At 35.3% G+C, this 16,216-nt stretch overlaps 1 protein-coding gene across 3 annotated transcripts in view; it reads left to right on the plus strand.

The window, feature by feature from the left end:
* The window catches only part of Zfc3h1 (zinc finger C3H1-type containing), a 62,018-nt gene that overhangs the window by 23,556 nt on the left and 22,246 nt on the right, over window positions 1-16,216 (plus strand). For all 3 annotated transcript variants that reach the window (XR_008722285.1, XR_008722286.1, XM_055625923.1), the window contains exons 8-22: window positions 1,998-2,207; window positions 2,398-2,562; window positions 3,342-3,479; window positions 4,049-4,170; window positions 4,493-4,642; window positions 5,942-6,116; window positions 6,614-6,745; window positions 7,349-7,891; window positions 7,982-8,091; window positions 9,237-9,368; window positions 9,467-9,588; window positions 11,012-11,113; window positions 11,304-11,423; window positions 12,494-12,677; window positions 14,543-14,729. Coding sequence is in view for 1 of the 3 variants with exons in the window: in XM_055625923.1 (XP_055481898.1) it covers window positions 1,998-2,207; window positions 2,398-2,562; window positions 3,342-3,479; window positions 4,049-4,170; window positions 4,493-4,642; window positions 5,942-6,116; window positions 6,614-6,745; window positions 7,349-7,891; window positions 7,982-8,091; window positions 9,237-9,368; window positions 9,467-9,588; window positions 11,012-11,113; window positions 11,304-11,423; window positions 12,494-12,677; window positions 14,543-14,729 (2,592 nt within the window). In the remaining 2 variants the exon portion in view is untranslated. The remainder of the gene's footprint in view (window positions 1-1,997; window positions 2,208-2,397; window positions 2,563-3,341; window positions 3,480-4,048; window positions 4,171-4,492; window positions 4,643-5,941; window positions 6,117-6,613; window positions 6,746-7,348; window positions 7,892-7,981; window positions 8,092-9,236; window positions 9,369-9,466; window positions 9,589-11,011; window positions 11,114-11,303; window positions 11,424-12,493; window positions 12,678-14,542; window positions 14,730-16,216) is intronic.

The following is a 16,216-nucleotide window of genomic DNA, read 5'->3' on the forward strand; positions in this document are numbered from 1 at the left end:
GTACGTGTGTGTGTGTGTGTGTGTGTGTGTGTGTGTGTGTGTGTGTGTTTGGTGTGCAAGCACTACAGTGTAGAATAACTTTGTTTCTCTCCTTCCACCACTTGGGTTCTAGACCTGCTTTAGCCCATTGAGACATCTTTCCAGCATTCATCTCTAAAGAGTTATCAATCACCTTGTTTTTGTTTTGAGACAGGGTCTCACTGTATATCCCTGGCTGGCCTGTAACTCACTGTGTAAATGAAATTGCCTCAGAGATCAGCCCAATTCCACCTCTAAGCACTGTGGTTAAAGGTGCCTGCCACCACTCTGGGCAGCATCAACCCACTTTTAAGAAAAAAAGAAAAGGAGAGGAATCACAAAATAAAGATTTTCAGCTCTTCTAGATTGAGAGCATATAGAGATAAAACAGTGTCACCTACTACGTAAGAGAACTTTTCCATTGAAAATTTTGTTGGTAAATGTTTGGTATATTATAGGGTGAGTGTATGGTGAGGGAAATTAAAATGTTTTCTTTTGGAATGAGTAATGAATGAGCTAAAATGTGGTGAGAATTATTGGGAATTCTTTGAAGCAAAAGCATCTAGACTAAGGAATATGGAAAATCAAGTTTCCAATGTAATCTCTAAGATATCATTTTTACAAGGATTTTAAGGGATGCTGGACAAGGTACTGTAGGGCTCTTACTCCTATAGTCCTCTTGATTTGTAATTTTATTTTAATGCTATGTGGAAAATGTTATACTAAAATATTTTTTTCTTTATTATTATTATTTATTACAATTTATTCAGTTTGTATCCTGATGTGGTCCCCTCCCTGGTCTCCTCCCAATCTCACCCTCTCTCCTCTTGTGCCCCTCCCCTAGTCCACTGATAGGGGAGGTCCTCCTCCCCTTCTATTTGACCCTAGCTTATCAGGTCTCATCAGGACTGGCTGCAATGTCCTCCTCTGTGGCCTGGCAAGGGTGCACCCACTGAGGGTGAGTTGATCAGAGAGCCAGCCATTGAGTTCATGCCAGAAACAGCCCCTGTTCCCCTTACTAGGGAACCCACTTGGAGACTGAGTCTATGGGCTGAGCAGCACTTTTATGTCCTTTCCATGCATGGTCCTTGGTTGGGGTATCAAGCTCTGAAGGCTCCCCAGGGCCCAGTTTTGTTTTTTTGTTTTTTTTTTTTTTCCCTCTGGTGCTCTCCTTTTGGAGCTCTTGTCCTCTCCAGGTCTCTCTGTCTCCCTCTTCTTTCATAAAATTCCACGCCCTCTGCCCAAAGATTGACTATGAGTCTCAGCCTCTGCTTCTCCTTTGATACCCTTTGATACCTCAATCAGTAGAGACTTTCAGATGTCCTCTGTGGTAGGCCTGTCCTGGTCCCCATCTTCTCCTGCTTCCGATGTTTATCACATTTGCCCTTCTGAATGAGGATTGAACATCTTCCCTAGGGTCTTCCTTGTTGTTTAGCTTCTTTAGGAGTATAGATTTTATTTTAACTTGTTATTCTTATTAATCTGTCCTGAAGTGTGGTTATGCAGTCCTTTAGTCCCAGTGCTTGTGAGGAGCCGGCAGGCAGATCTCTTGAGTTGGAGGTCAGCCTGGTCTGTAAAGTGAGTTCCAGGATGGCCAGGGCTGCATGCACAGTGAGACCCTGCCTAGAAATACATATATGCTTTAACATGAATTTAGCATGGGGATTTTGTTTTTGTTTTTTGTTTTTTTTTAAACTTGATGACCTTGTCTAATTTGATTCTTATACCTGCTAGAATTTTAAATATAGATAAGGACAGAAACAGAGGTGTTTACATTTATATAATTACTGTGGAATTTACAAATGTTTCAAATGTTGTTAATTGCAAAAGCAAAATTTTCATGGTTGAATATTAAATTCTAGGCTATTTAGCATTGAGTTGTATATAATATTTACATCAATATACCTAGAAAAAAAATAATATTGCTGCATAGACGTTTGAAGTTACTAAAGTTTACGTTTCAATGATTTCTTGAACAGTCTGTGCCATCTTTGAACCAGCCTTATGGGGAAGGCTTGTGTGTTTCTCTTGAGCCGCTACCTCCACTTCCACCATTGCCACCTCTCCCACCTGAAGATCCAGAACAGCCTCCAAAACCACCTTTTGCAGATGAAGAGGAGGAGGAAGAAATGCTCCTTCGAGAGGAATTACTTAAATCTCTAGCAAATAAAAGAGCTTTTAAGCCAGAGGTAATTTAGTGCCTGACCCTCTAGGTGGTGCTCTTGCACCTATCATTAGGATGGTTCTTTTTTGGTCTGCATGCTTGGGGTGTTTAGCAGGCTTTTCAGCACAGTTAGGATAAATGTAATGTTATTCTACTCAAAATTTCTAAAGATGACAGTTGTGTCTTTTTATTTGGAAATGCTTCTTTCTTATTAGGAAACGTCCAGTAATAGTGACCCACCTTCACCTTCGGTTCTGAACAATTCTCAGCCTTTGTCAAGAAGCAATCTATCAATAGTCAGTATTAATACAGTGTCTCAGCCTAGGATACAGAATCCAAAGTTTCACAGAGGACCTCGTCTTCCACGAACTGTGATCTCGGTAAAAACAAGTATAAGACTCTATTTTTATTCAAACAGCTTATTAGAATTATTTTTACTGTCCTGTTCTTACCATATAGTTCATTTATGTACAAAAATAAATTCTTGTATAAACACAAATGAAAAAGTTTAAAGAAGCTTGAAGTAAGAATATGATGTTCACTTGAATTAGGTAGGATTTGGTGATGGTGTGTTTGAGGATGTATTTTGCTCAGAGTGGGAGATATTTTTTCTTCTGCTCTTTTTAAAGAACTTTAATTGACCCGTTTTTGGTCTTTTCTGGTGTCAGTTTTAACAATGGGCTATCTAAAAATTACTCTCTTTACTCTTTAAAAAAATTTTTTAATAGGACTGGGAATTGAACCCATACCCACATCTATAACAGGCAAGCATACTACACAGAGCTATATCCCTAGTCTTTTATTTATTTATTTATTCATTCATTCATTCATTCATTTTTTTTTTTTTTTTTTTTTTTTTATTTATTTATTCATTTTTTTTTTTTTTTTTTTTTTTTTTTAATATGGAGACAGAATCTCACTGAATTGCACAGGCAGGCCTTTAACATGACTAGTGGGAATGCATGCCTGTGGCCAGGCCAAGTGACCCAGCCTTTTATAACATTCATAATTTCAACCACAGATCATACTACAATGGAAGAATTCATTTATGATTTTTATTAAGGAAGTTGATCTGACTCTGGTGGTACATGTAATGGAGCATGGAAAATAAAAAAAAAAGCTTTTACTACTATGTGTAACGAATACATTGTTCTTGTAGCTTCCTAAACATAAATCAGTGGTTGTAACACTGAATGATTCAGATGATAGTGAGTCTGATGGAGAAGCTTCCAAGTCAACCAACAGTGTTTTTGGTGGATTAGAGTCCATGATCAAAGAAGCAAGACGAACTGCTGAGGTATGTGCTATAAGTAATGGTAAAAGACAGTTCATGTATTTGCATCATTAAAATTAATTTTGTGCCTGAAAAAAAAGTAGACCTTAGGGTTCAGGCATTTTTACTACAATGATTTCTAGGAAAAGTATTTGTGGTTTTAGTACTTACATAATGAAGTATCTGTGGATTCGGTAGATTTTACTGTTTTGAAAATTCGCTTTGTGTTTCTAATTAACCACTTCCTTTTCAAAATAGTAAAATGGGTTCCTTTCTTTGTATGCAAGGGAATGTATACAAGGGAATGTTGTCCAGCATTGTATTCTATTAACTGAAACACTGGTTTTAAACTAACAGAATCTGTAGTCCTCTTGGTTTTTTTCTGTTCCAGTAGTTGGTCAGATATTATTCAGTTCAATCTTTTTAAAAAATAGGTTTTGACTATATAGAGTATGTAGTGACAACTAGCCTGTTAGGAACATGGATATTATATTTCTAAATATCTTATTATATTATGGGTTATAACATAAAAAATAAGTATCATGGTAGAATATTTGAAAGCTGCTGATCTGGTTGACTTCAAATATTTTTAGCAGGCTTCAAAACCCAAAGTACCTCCAAAATCTGAAAAAGAGAATGACCCTCTGCGAACACCTGAAGCTTTGCCTGAAGAGAAGAAGATGGAGTATAGGTTGTTAAAGGAGGAGATTGCCAAGTAAGTAAGGCTTATGTGATTCACTATAGGGTAGTGTTTGTTGAAGTTTCTTTTATCTCTACATTTTATCTTAGTTACAGAGTTAGTGGTAGAATTTATAAAAGGGGAGGTTAGTTTTCATCTAGCAACTTAAATACAGTGAGGTAACAACCAGCTTAGGAAACACAGAAGAACCATACTGTTAGCTCTGAATGCCATATGCCAACTTGAGCCTACATACTGGTTATATATTCTGTGTCACTAACATGTATCTTATAAAACTATCTTTTAAAGAAAATGTTTTGGTTCATTCTTTGGCCTAATTATTCTCTTTCAAATTTAGTCGTGAGAAACAACGTTTGATCAAATCAGATCAACTGAAGACAAGTTCATCATCCCCAGCAAACTCAGATGTTGAAATGGATGGGATTGGTAGAATAGCAATGGTTACCAAGCAAGTTGCAGATGCAGAAGCAAAGCTTAAAAAACACAAGTGAGTCTCATTCAGTGTCTGAGTAAACACGTCATCTATCTATATGTGCCTAGATTGGAGGATCTTTATTTATATTTATACTTGTATATGTCATTAGTAACTACAATAGGATTACAATTTTTCTTCCACAGTCCTTCCCCTTCCCCACACCAGTGATAGGCAGGTTACACGTTGTCCCCTCCCACTTCCCCAGAGTCTTAAAACATCTGTCCAGGGATAAGTTAGGCATCTGAATAGGAGCATGCATGTGGGTGGGGAGGTTTTCTGGGCAGCCCCTGGATCACTATAGACACATGATAGAACTATAGCAGTTATTCATTCTGTTCACTCACACATTTATGAATTTAATCAGTATTTTAGCTAGAGATACCAAGACCATGAAGGAAGGTTGTCAGACTGAGTCAAAGCTTATCCATTGCTAAAATCATTTGTGAGTTTCTTCATTTTAGAACATTAAAAACTTTTGGAATATGTATTTTAGAACATCTTCATTGGAAGCATATTTTTATTTTTTTGAGAAAATACATTCATATAACATATTAGAGAGAGAGAGAGAGGTGTGTGTGTGTGTATGTGTGTGTGTATTTTTGAGGTGTATGTCGACAAGGCTGGGCTCAAATGGTAGTCTTCATGCCTCTGCTTCCTGAGTGCTGGAATTAGAGGCATGTGTTATTACTACCCTATTTGCTTAAGTTATTAAAAGTGGTAATAGTTACTGTTGGTCTAATGAATAATGTTAATGCTGTCTGCACTTCTAAGTTAACTCTTATAATTGTTCATATTTAAATAGCCCAGTGACTTTTTAAAGACAAGCTTTTAAATAGTCATCTGTAGCTCTTACGGTGTTCATAGTTTCATTTCTAACATTTCAGATCTCTGGTATTCTTTTTGTGACTCATGAAAATGAATGTAATTGTGATTTTTTTTTTCTTTTTAAACAAAAGCAACATAAACACTGCAAGATGGTATGAAGACACTACAGATGTCTGTTCTGTTTTCCCTTTTGAGAAAGACATTAGATATTAAGTATTCTGAGCACAATGTAAACACTTTGAAAAACACTTTTCAAAGTGTTTATAATGTATTTTGTTTTTGATGTTTCTCTTGTGCTAAACTATTTTATAACATGTAAGACTCATTAGTTTATGAACGAACAGAGTTGTTTCTTTCAAAGTATTTGCATTTCAGATAAAAATTGTTAAAATGTATTATTATGTTATTACTTTGAAAATTTTTTGTTCTGATGGTGTTGGTTTGCTAGTTTGGAAACCAATAAGAATTTTGTTATTTACCACTCAGGATTCTCTTGATTAAAGATGAATCAGTTTTAAAGAATTTAGTACTGCAAGAAGCCAAGAAGAAAGAATCTGTTCGAAATGCTGAAGCAAAAATTACAAAACTTACAGAACAACTTCAGGCAGCTGAGAAAATCCTCAGTGTTAACAGAATATTTTTGAAGAAGCTCCAAGAACAAGTAATGCTCTTTTTTAAAAAAATCAAATATTGTAGTATGTTAACCGCATTTTTAAAGAAAGAGTTCAGTTTTGTTCCTGTGTATGTGTGTCCGTTGTCTGCCATGTGTGCTGGTGTTCAATAAAGTCAGCCAGGTACTGTATCCCCTGAGCTGGAGTTAAAAGAGGTTGTGAGCTGCTGAAGTTGGGTGCTGGGAAATGAACTCCAGCCCTCTGGAAAAACAGTTAACTGCTGAGCTATTTTTCCAGCCCCAGTACTGTATGTTTGTATAGACTGTTTTTGTTTTTGTTGTTGTTTGTTTTTTTGTTGTTTGGTTTGTTTTTTCCTCTAAAGCAAAGGGGGAAAGACTGAACCTAAGCTATCAACATTTATGTAACTTGTTGGTCTCTTAGTGAGACATACTGTTAGGATGTTTTTTACTTTGAATTGTATGCTTCTAGAGCTATTATGTTTGATAGGGTATTTCCTAAGATTTTCATTTATGTTTTCCATTTTCAGATTCACAGAGTTCAACAGCGGGTTACCATTAAGAAAGCTTTGACACTCAAGTATGGAGAAGAGCTTGCTCGGGCAAAGGCAGTGGCTAGTAAAGAACTAGGAAAACGCAAACTGGAACAAGATCGCCTTGGAGTAAGTTGCTTGTAGGAATAGTTTTGAGAAAGCAGTTTTCTGTTTGTTTGTGTTTGGTTTTTTCAGACAGGGATTCTCTGTGTAGCTTCGGCTATTATAGAACTCACTCTGTAGACGAGGCTGGCCTCAGACTCACAGATATCTGACTGTCTCTGTCTTCCAAGTGCTGGGATTAAAGGCATGCAACACCACTGCCTGGCCGTTTTTTATTGTTGTTGTTTTGTTTTTTTATGGTACTTCTAAACTAAGAGTTGTATAAAATAACTTGCTTTGCTGCAAATTCAAAGAGAACAGATTATATTATTTTATATAATATAATATAAAATAAAATAATATTTATATAATATAATATAAAATAAAATAGTTTGTTTTTAAATGATACTCATGTTTTTGGATGCTTCTAAAATGTATTTTGCATTGGCTTTAGTTTTTGTTGTTCGTAAATTAATTAGCAAAAGTGTGTTGTCTTGTTAAACTGTTTGGCTACCCTTGTCAGGTTTGTTTTCTAATATTGGTATTATATTCTAGTGATAACATAGTTACCTTTGAGAAGTTGTGTATGATTACATAAAGTGCTATAAAATATTTACCTTTTTTTCACAGCCAAACAAAATAATGAGACTGGATAATTCTCCAGTATCTAGTCCAAGAAAGCATTCAGCAGAACTAATTGCTATGGAAAAAAGACGATTACAGAAGCTAGAATATGAATATGCCTTGAAAATTCAAAAGTTAAAAGAAGCTCGAGCGCTCAAAGCAAAGGAACAACAAAATCTTGTTCCCGTTGTGGAAGAGGAACCTGAGTTTTCTTTACCTCAACCCTCACTTCATGATCTGACACAGGATAAATTAACCTTGGACACAGAAGAAAATGATGTTGATGATGAAGTTTTGTCAGGTTCAAACAGAGAACGAAGAAGATCCTTCCTAGAAGCTAAGGCTTTCACTAAACCCAACCTTAAGCACACTGACACACCTAACAAGGAGTGCATAAACAAGCTTAGTAAGAATCCTGTAGAAAAGCCCGAACTCTTTCTAGGCTTAGAAATAGGTGAATTACAAAAATTATATTCAAAAGCTGACAGCCTAAAACAGTTGATTTTAAAAACTACCACAGGCATTACAGAAAAGGTTTTGCATGGTCAGGTAAGTGTCATTTTATATTCTCTATAAAATGTAGAATTTACCTGATACCTCACTTGGCATGTGGGATTCCTGGTTTTGCTTGTTCTGCAGGAGATCTCTGTGGATGTGGATTTTGTTACAGCACAGAGTAAGACAGCAGAAGTAAAACCATGTCCATTCAGACCGTACCAGAGCCCTCTTCTCGTCTTCAAATCCTACAGGTAGAAAAGAAAGTTTCAGTGTTACCCTGGCCTTTAATGCTTTATCTGAATATGAATTAATAAATACAAGCATTTGAATTATGGTCATTGAAAAACAAAACCTTTTTATAGGAGACAAAATATGTATTGCTGTTGTTTTCAAATTATATCAGAAAGGGATATTTAGGGTATTCTATGGATTCAAATTCTAGGTTACTGTTTAGTATTTTAGGAATAGAGTCTTGTGAGAATTTTTATTTATTCATTCATTTATTAACATTTTTTAAGATAGAGTCTCACTACATAGTCTAACTAAACTGGAACTTGCTCTTTAATCTCTTTAAATAAGACTTGAAGTAATACTCTTGCTTCTGCCTCCCAAGTGCTAGTATTACATATGTGTGCTACCATTCCTGGACAGTGAATATTTTTTAATTTGAGCACTCTTCAGTTGTCATTGGTCAGCCTTCATAATACTGATTTAGACATTCTTAGGTGGCCTGTGTTGTTGTCCCACAACATTTTCAGAATGCTAGATATTGTTGGCTGTTAAATGGGTATGGTTTTGTGATAAAATTATAAAGCACTTACTAGGTAGTATAGGCTCCAATCCTAGCATTTGTGTTGGCTGTATAATGTATACAAGAAATACCAGTAAATAGCATTTTGTTGTGTGGTAAGAAAAAACAAAACTGCTAGAATTTAGCATTATTTATGCATTTTCTTTTGTATTATAAATAGTTTTAAAGCTTTTGGTTGTTTGTTTATGCTTGGAATTGAACTTAGTACCTCATACATGATAGGCAGGTACTCTACCACTGTGAATGCTTCCCAGGTCAGGTTTTGTTTTTGTTTTGTTGTTGTTTTGTTTTTGATTTGATGTAGCCTTCCTGCTTCAGCTCAGCTTTCTTTGAACTCAGCTTCCCAAATGCTGAGAAACAGTTGTGTACTACCTCACTGAGTTTTCTACTTGACATCTCTCATATTCCCGTTATAAAAGTAGTTTATTCTATTAATTATATTGACTATTTGTAGTTACTTTTAGTGTTTGATTTAATTAATAAGCAGGTGCCGAATTTTAATTGATAAAGAAATTTTTTTAAGAAAATATCTAGTTCTCAAAAAAAATGTGTGGATTTTAATGTGCCTATCTATTTTCTTTCTAGATTTAGTCCTTATTACAGAACCAAGGAAAAACTTCCCCTGAGTTCAGTATCATACAGTAATATGATTGAGCCAGATCAGTGTTTCTGCCGTTTTGATTTAACAGGGACATGTAATGATGATGATTGTCAGTGGTGAGTAGTTTTAATTTAGAATAAATTTCTAGAGAAAGTCATAATTTCCTGATTTTGATAAGTATACATTTTTTTGTGTGTGCCTTCTTTTTTTTTAGGCAGCATATACAAGACTATACACTTAGCCGAAAACAGTTGTTCCAGGACATTCTGTCATATAATCTGTCTTTGATTGGCTGTTCAGAGACAAGCACTGATGAGGAAATAGCTTCTGCAACAGGTTTGTATAGTTCTTTGTTGAACTTTAGGAAATTTAAAAATATCATATATAAGTTTATGACATTTTAAACAGCTAATAATTTAATGTACTCACTTGTGACACTTATCTAGATCTGCCCTATAGAACACAATAGTCACTAACCTCATTGGACTTTAAAGGAAAATTTAAATAAAAGCACAGTTCATCAGTCTTTCTAGCCACACTTCAAGTACTTGGTAGCCAAGTGGCAAGTGCTGGCCTAGAGATTTAATTCATTACCATTGTTACAGAAAGTGTCTTAGTCATCTAAATGGTTCAGTTTAGTATGTTGCAGTAAGTTAAAAAGGGAGTGTTGGGCTATACAGTGTTTATTATTTTTCCTATAATTATCATGGCACTGTTATCTAACCCACTATCACAAATAATAAGACACAGACACCTGTTAGATTTATAACATTTACCTTATGCTGGGCAGATACTGTCTCAGTATCCTCACCATTCATTTCCCAACTCTCATCCAAAGCCATCCACCTTAATCCTCAATTGGACCACCTTTCATACATAATCCCATGATATTTGCTTTTATTCTTTATCTGGGCTTTTCCACACGATCATTGGATCCTTTCTCCATTCCCACATGTTTTTTTTTTTTTAAGATTTATTCATTTATTTAGTTACTTAATATATATGAATGCTCTATCTGTATGTATCCCTGCACACCAGAAGAGGGCATTAGATCACATTACAGATGGTTGTGAGCCACCATGTTGGTGCTGGGAATTGAACTCAGGACCTCTAGAAGAGCAGACAGTGCTCTTAACTGCTGTGTCATCTCTCCAGCCCCCCCCCACACGTTTTTTTCTCCACGCTAACCTAACATTTGTGTGACATTTTACTAAAGTTTCTAGCATAGGCTCTTGTTTTCTTTTGCTATTTTCAAAAGCATTGGGACTAAACATTATCATGGCTGTGGCCTCTAAGTTTTAATATAGAAATCATAGATTACAAGCAAACACTTGTGGTCTAGTATTGGTGAATTTCTTCTCAGATTTTGGTGCCAAATAATAAGTCTTTTTTGATTAAACGAATTAATACTTAACAGTTTTTTGTTTTTTGTTTTTTTTTTTTAATCAATATCCAGAATGATTGTAAAGTCATTGAACTCACTTGATTATTCCTCCTTTGGGCCTTCTACTTTTACTTAATAATGTACTTCATTTTAGTTCATGAGCTGCCAACCCGTTCTTACTGTGGTGTGGTGGGAAGGATTTATCATAGTAATTAAGCTAACCATAAGCCTTGCTCTTTAATAGGTCATAGGTGTTACTGACTAGTGCTATACGTGGCTTAAGTCTTAATTACTCTTTTCTTTGTAATCTTTAATTAGTATAGTTATTGCCACTAAATTTTTACAATGAATATAGTTTCACTATTTTATTTTCAGAAAAGTATGTTGAAAAACTTTTTGGAGTAAACAAAGACCGAATGTCAATGGACCAGATGGCTGTTCTCCTTGTTAGCAATGTTAATGAAAGTAAAGGTCATAGTAAGTATATATATATATGTGTGTGTGTGTGCATGCAAGCTTCTTCCTTCTGTATGATAGCAGACTGTTTGGCATTATGTTCTTAAAGTAAATATCTGTTACTACCATTATCCAATAAATGTAGTACTCTCCAAAACAATAAAAAAATAATTAGTTACATAAATTAATAATCTTCTCCTGTCTATGTTAGCACCTCCATTTACAACTTACAAAGATAAAAGAAAATGGAAGCCAAAGTTTTGTAGAAAACCTGTATCAGACAATAGTTGCAGCAGTGATGATGAGCAGTCTACAGGACCAATTAAGTATGGTAAGCTACGTCACTTGATGTCTAGAGTTACTTAGTGGTGTTCTCAGTGTTGGAACACTGACAGTTTTAGCCTGTGTTTTTAAACTTGTATCATTGGTGTTTTTTACTGTCTTAAATGCGATGCCCTTCATGCTTGCAGTGATAGGTATTCGTTGTGCAGAACTGATCCTGACATTGTAGGACTATTTTATTCATGCTTCTTGCTCAATAAATGGGAGGAACACTCTTAATAAATATGATGCCTCATGTATTTGCAAACATTCTTTAGTGGCATAATCTCATTTAAAATCCACTGCCTTGCCTTGAAAGCACATGCTTTTTTTGTTTGCTTTATTTTGGAGTCTATTTGGAGTCTGCAGTGTGTGTGTGTATGTGTGTCTATGTGTGTGTGCGTGTGTGTGTGCTCGTGCACATGCATGCATGTGTTTGAAATTAGTGTGAAGAAAATGATACATAAATGATTGTCTCATTGTTGAGTCTGTCTTGCATTTTTATTTCTAGTTTGCAGAATTTGTAGATTAATAATGAAGTCCAGGTATAATCATGTGCTTATTTGTGTTTATGTAACAGTTTTGTAGTTGAGCTGGAGGAGAAATATTTTGTAAATTTTAACTTAATAAGTAGCTTTCCTCCCCTTCTCCTCCTCCCAAGTCTCATGTAGCCAGGGCTTTCCTTGAACTCCTAATCTTCCTGCCTCTACCTCTGGAGTGCTGGGTTTATAGGTATGTGCCATTGTGACTGCGTTTCTGTTTAGTTTAGTTTTTGAATTATAATTCACAATTGAGTTATCTATGGTATCAATGGTTATCACTTAAACTTAACATAATTAACGTGCTTTATATAGTTTACCGGCAGATTATACTTGTAGTTTATCGGCTGAGTCCTATTTATTCTTATTTTCCTCATGTTGAAACAACACCGTTTTTCTAACATAAGTGTGTAGATTTGGATGGTTGTTTATCTGACAGTTCCACGTTAGAGCTGAAATCACTTGACTACCTGTCACTAGAATCTTAGCAATGAGAAGACCTTTTTCCTTGGGTTGTTGAAAGATGTACTTGTTCTTACAGCCTTCCGACCAGAGAACCAAATGAATGTTCCAGCTTTGGATACTGTTGTCACTCCAGATGATGTTAGATATTTTACCAGTGAAACTGATGACATTGCTAATTTAGAAGCAAGTGTACTTGAAAATCCATCACATGTACAACTTTGGCTTAAACTCGCATACAAGTGCCTGAATCAAAATGAAGGGTAGGTCAGCTTCAATTTGTTTTGAAATATTTGTATATATTTTTTTAAAAGCTTGTATTTACTTATGTGTATTAGTGCTCCATCTGCATGCCTAAGGAAGGCATCAGATCTCAGTATAGATAGTTCTGAGCCACCATGTGGTTGCCGGGAATTGAACTCAGGACCTCTGGAAAAGTAGACACTTCTCTTAACCACTGAGCTATCTCTCCTGCCCCTGAAATATTTATATCTTTATTTTTTATTTTATTTCAACACTGTTCATCAAAGTTTCCTTATTATTATCAATGCAGTCTTGTGTTTTGGAGGCAGGGTCTCACTGTAACTGAGGCTGACCTGAAACTCACTTCATGACCCAGGCAATCCTGCTTCAGACTCCCAAGTACTGACTTAGCATATGTGAGCCACCATAGCTGGTTGAGTATTTATTTTTTTGAAAGATGGTTTCATGTGGTCTTGATTGGCCTGCAACTTGCTTTGTAGTTTAGGATGCTCTTGATGAACTTCTGGTCTTTCTCTTTCTACTTCCCAAGTACTGGGATTATAGGTAGATTCCATCATATCTAGCCTTTAATCTTTTTGGGTTTTTTTTTTTTTTTTTTTTTTTTTTTGACAAAGCCAAAAGTATTCTATTAAACCTAGTAGAAAAGTTGAAGAGCAGAGCTTCATTTTGTGTTCGGGGCTCAGTGGTAAATTATACTGAAGTTTGCTGCACAGGGATGACATCTTTAATACTAACAATTGAATTTCTGAGTTTGAAGCCAGCCTGGTCTACATAGTGAGTTCCAGGCCAGCCAAGGTGACATAGTGAAACCCTGTCTTAAAAACCAAAAAAGGGAAAGAAAAGTCTTTTAGTAAAATTATGATGAGAATGAAAAAGGTTAAATTTTAGATTAGTTTACAATGGAGATTTAAGTTTATTTAAGCATCTTCAAATTCTGATGGAATTGGTCTTTTCTCTATGTGTGGTTATAGTCAATTTAAGATAAGCAATATATTTCACAGCTAGTAATTTACTCTTAACTTCTGCTTTTTAACAGAGCAAGCCAGGAGTAATCTTTACAATGTAATTTTAAAGTATAATATGTTTTTAAAAGTAGTCTACTGGGAAAGACCTGTCTTAAAACGTGGTGTAAAATGTGTTAAATAAGGCAAGGGCTGCAGAGTGCCAATAGACTGCACATTCCTGAACATGGCCTTATTTAACTTGCCTGTGTGTTGTTTCCATGAGAATGGTGTAAGTTACAGTGATTTCTTGTTGGAGTCATTGAGTAAAGGACAAAAGAACTGTACATTGCCCTATGAATAAGATCATGAGAGGATTATCGTCTTCAAAAGATAGCATGCCCTGGAGCTGAAAAGCACTATTATGTTGAAAGCTTTGATATTTTGTGCTGGCAGTAGCTCGCCTGGGAGAGAGTTGTTTAACGTTCCCTGTTTTCAAACACTATAAATCATAAAAGGTATTGCTGAATGTGGATATAGATTACATTTGAACTGATAATCTTAGTGCTTTTATTATACTTTATTTTTTTATCTGTGGTAAATGCTTAAAAAGAAATTATTTAGTTTATGGGAAATCAGGACTTTTGGGCTTTGACAGACATGATTTGAAATCCTAATTTATTTTTATTTCAGTGATCTTGGGTTCTTGTAAGTTCTAAGAGAAAGCAGAGTCTTTCTTTGGTTCATTTGATTAGCTCTGTATAGATGTTAAATGTTTAATATTTTATTTATTTAGGTTTATACTGCTGGTGATTGAGCCTGTTGCAATTTGCTTGCTAGGCACATGCTGTTAAACTGAGCTTCAGCCTGAGCTGCTCAGCATCTCATAACGAAACACTTTGCTCATTCTTTTAAATATACAGACAGTGTTCAGAATCTTTGGATTCTGCGTTAAATGTACTGGCTCGAGCACTGGAAAACAATAAAGACAATCCAGAAATTTGGTGCCATTACCTCAGATTGTTCTCAAAAAGAGGGACCAAGGAGGAGGTGCAGGAAATGTGTGAAACGGCTGTTGAGTATGCTCCTGACTATCAAAGCTTTTTGACTGTGAGTAGAAAAGATAGTCATGGGGATGTACACTGTGGTTGTAATTCCCTGCAGCATCTTAATATAGTATGTAGCTTTATTTACTATTTAATACTAGTATCTATCCAGTACTCAGATTCTCATCACTTCTCTGTAGGGGTAGATTTTTGACTGAACAGGAGAAATACATAAAGGATATATATGGTTGGGTTGTTAAACTTATTGTTTAAAGAAAAAAATTATTAGACAAACTTACGCAGTTTTTATTTTAACAAAGTTAAGGGAATTTCACAAAGCATGAAAAATTTTTACTCAAATTTCTTCTGTTGTGTAAAATTATGATTGCTGGAATTTGTTTAATTTGTCTTCATTCTTTATGAAAATAAGTCTTACCTGTATATAATTTTTGCTAGACCTTTCTTTGAAAATAGTTTTTCTTATCCATACTTGAACTGGTAATTGATCCATTTGTGAAATAGGTTCATATTTGTTAAATACCTGAACTTCTGTCCCCTGAATTCAGGAACCATTAACTGCAGGTAAGTTTTCAGATGAATGTGTAGTCATGTCTTTTTTGGTTCTTAATCAGCTGGGATTTAAAACTAGATCCTTGTAAATGAAAAGTGCCCAGTCACCACTAAGTTACATCCCAGTTCTATAAACAGATTTATCAGAACTGTGTTTGTTTGTTTTTTCTGTGAGATATGATTTCCTGTGTGGGTTAGGCTGGCTGGAACTCCTGGGTTTAAAGTAATTTTCCTTCCTCGGCTTTATGGTACTTCTGTGCCAACATGCCATTTACTTTCTGCAACTCTTAAAACCATATAAGTTTGGATTAAACATAATAACTCTCAGTAAATGAATCGATTGCTATAACTTGTCCTTTTTGAGCTGAAGATAGAAAAGGCTTGGACCAGAGTTGATGCTGTTGGTTATCACAAGCTTTTCCAGAGAAAGAAATATTCAAACGATAAAGTATTTTTGTTTAAATTTGTTTGATTTTTAATGTCTTACATTTCTAACATAGATGCTCTTTTATTTTTTATTTAATGAATGAGTGTTGTACCTGAGTGTATGTATGCGTACCACTTGTGTCTGGTGCCCTTTGATGCCAGAGGGCATGGGAGCCCCTGGGACTGGAATGCAGATCATTGTGAACTATTGTGTAGGTGGTGGGAATTGAACCTAGGATACTTGCAGAAGCTCTGAACTGCTGAGTTTTTTCTCCAGCCCACAGATGCTATTCTTAAGTTTTTAAATAGTCACATTTCTATGCAATGCAGATTGTGTATGATCATAAACCTAAGCTCCGTGTCTCCATCATGATCTTGTCACTGTATCGATTCAGAGGAAGGAAGTACAGTTACTCTCAGTGATGACTGAGAGGGTGTGATTCTATGTTCTAATCTGTGATAGAAGGGCAGATCTGGGACAATGGAAAGTATGGCATTTAGTAGTTACTCTTCTCATAAATGGTACGTCTGTTGAAACATAGTGTCTTAATTGAA

This window comes from Psammomys obesus, unplaced genomic scaffold, assembly GCF_907164565.1.
Source record: "Psammomys obesus unplaced genomic scaffold, mPsaObe1.curated_primary_1811, whole genome shotgun sequence".
In the NCBI taxonomy this organism is placed as follows: Eukaryota; Metazoa; Chordata; class Mammalia; order Rodentia; family Muridae; genus Psammomys; species Psammomys obesus.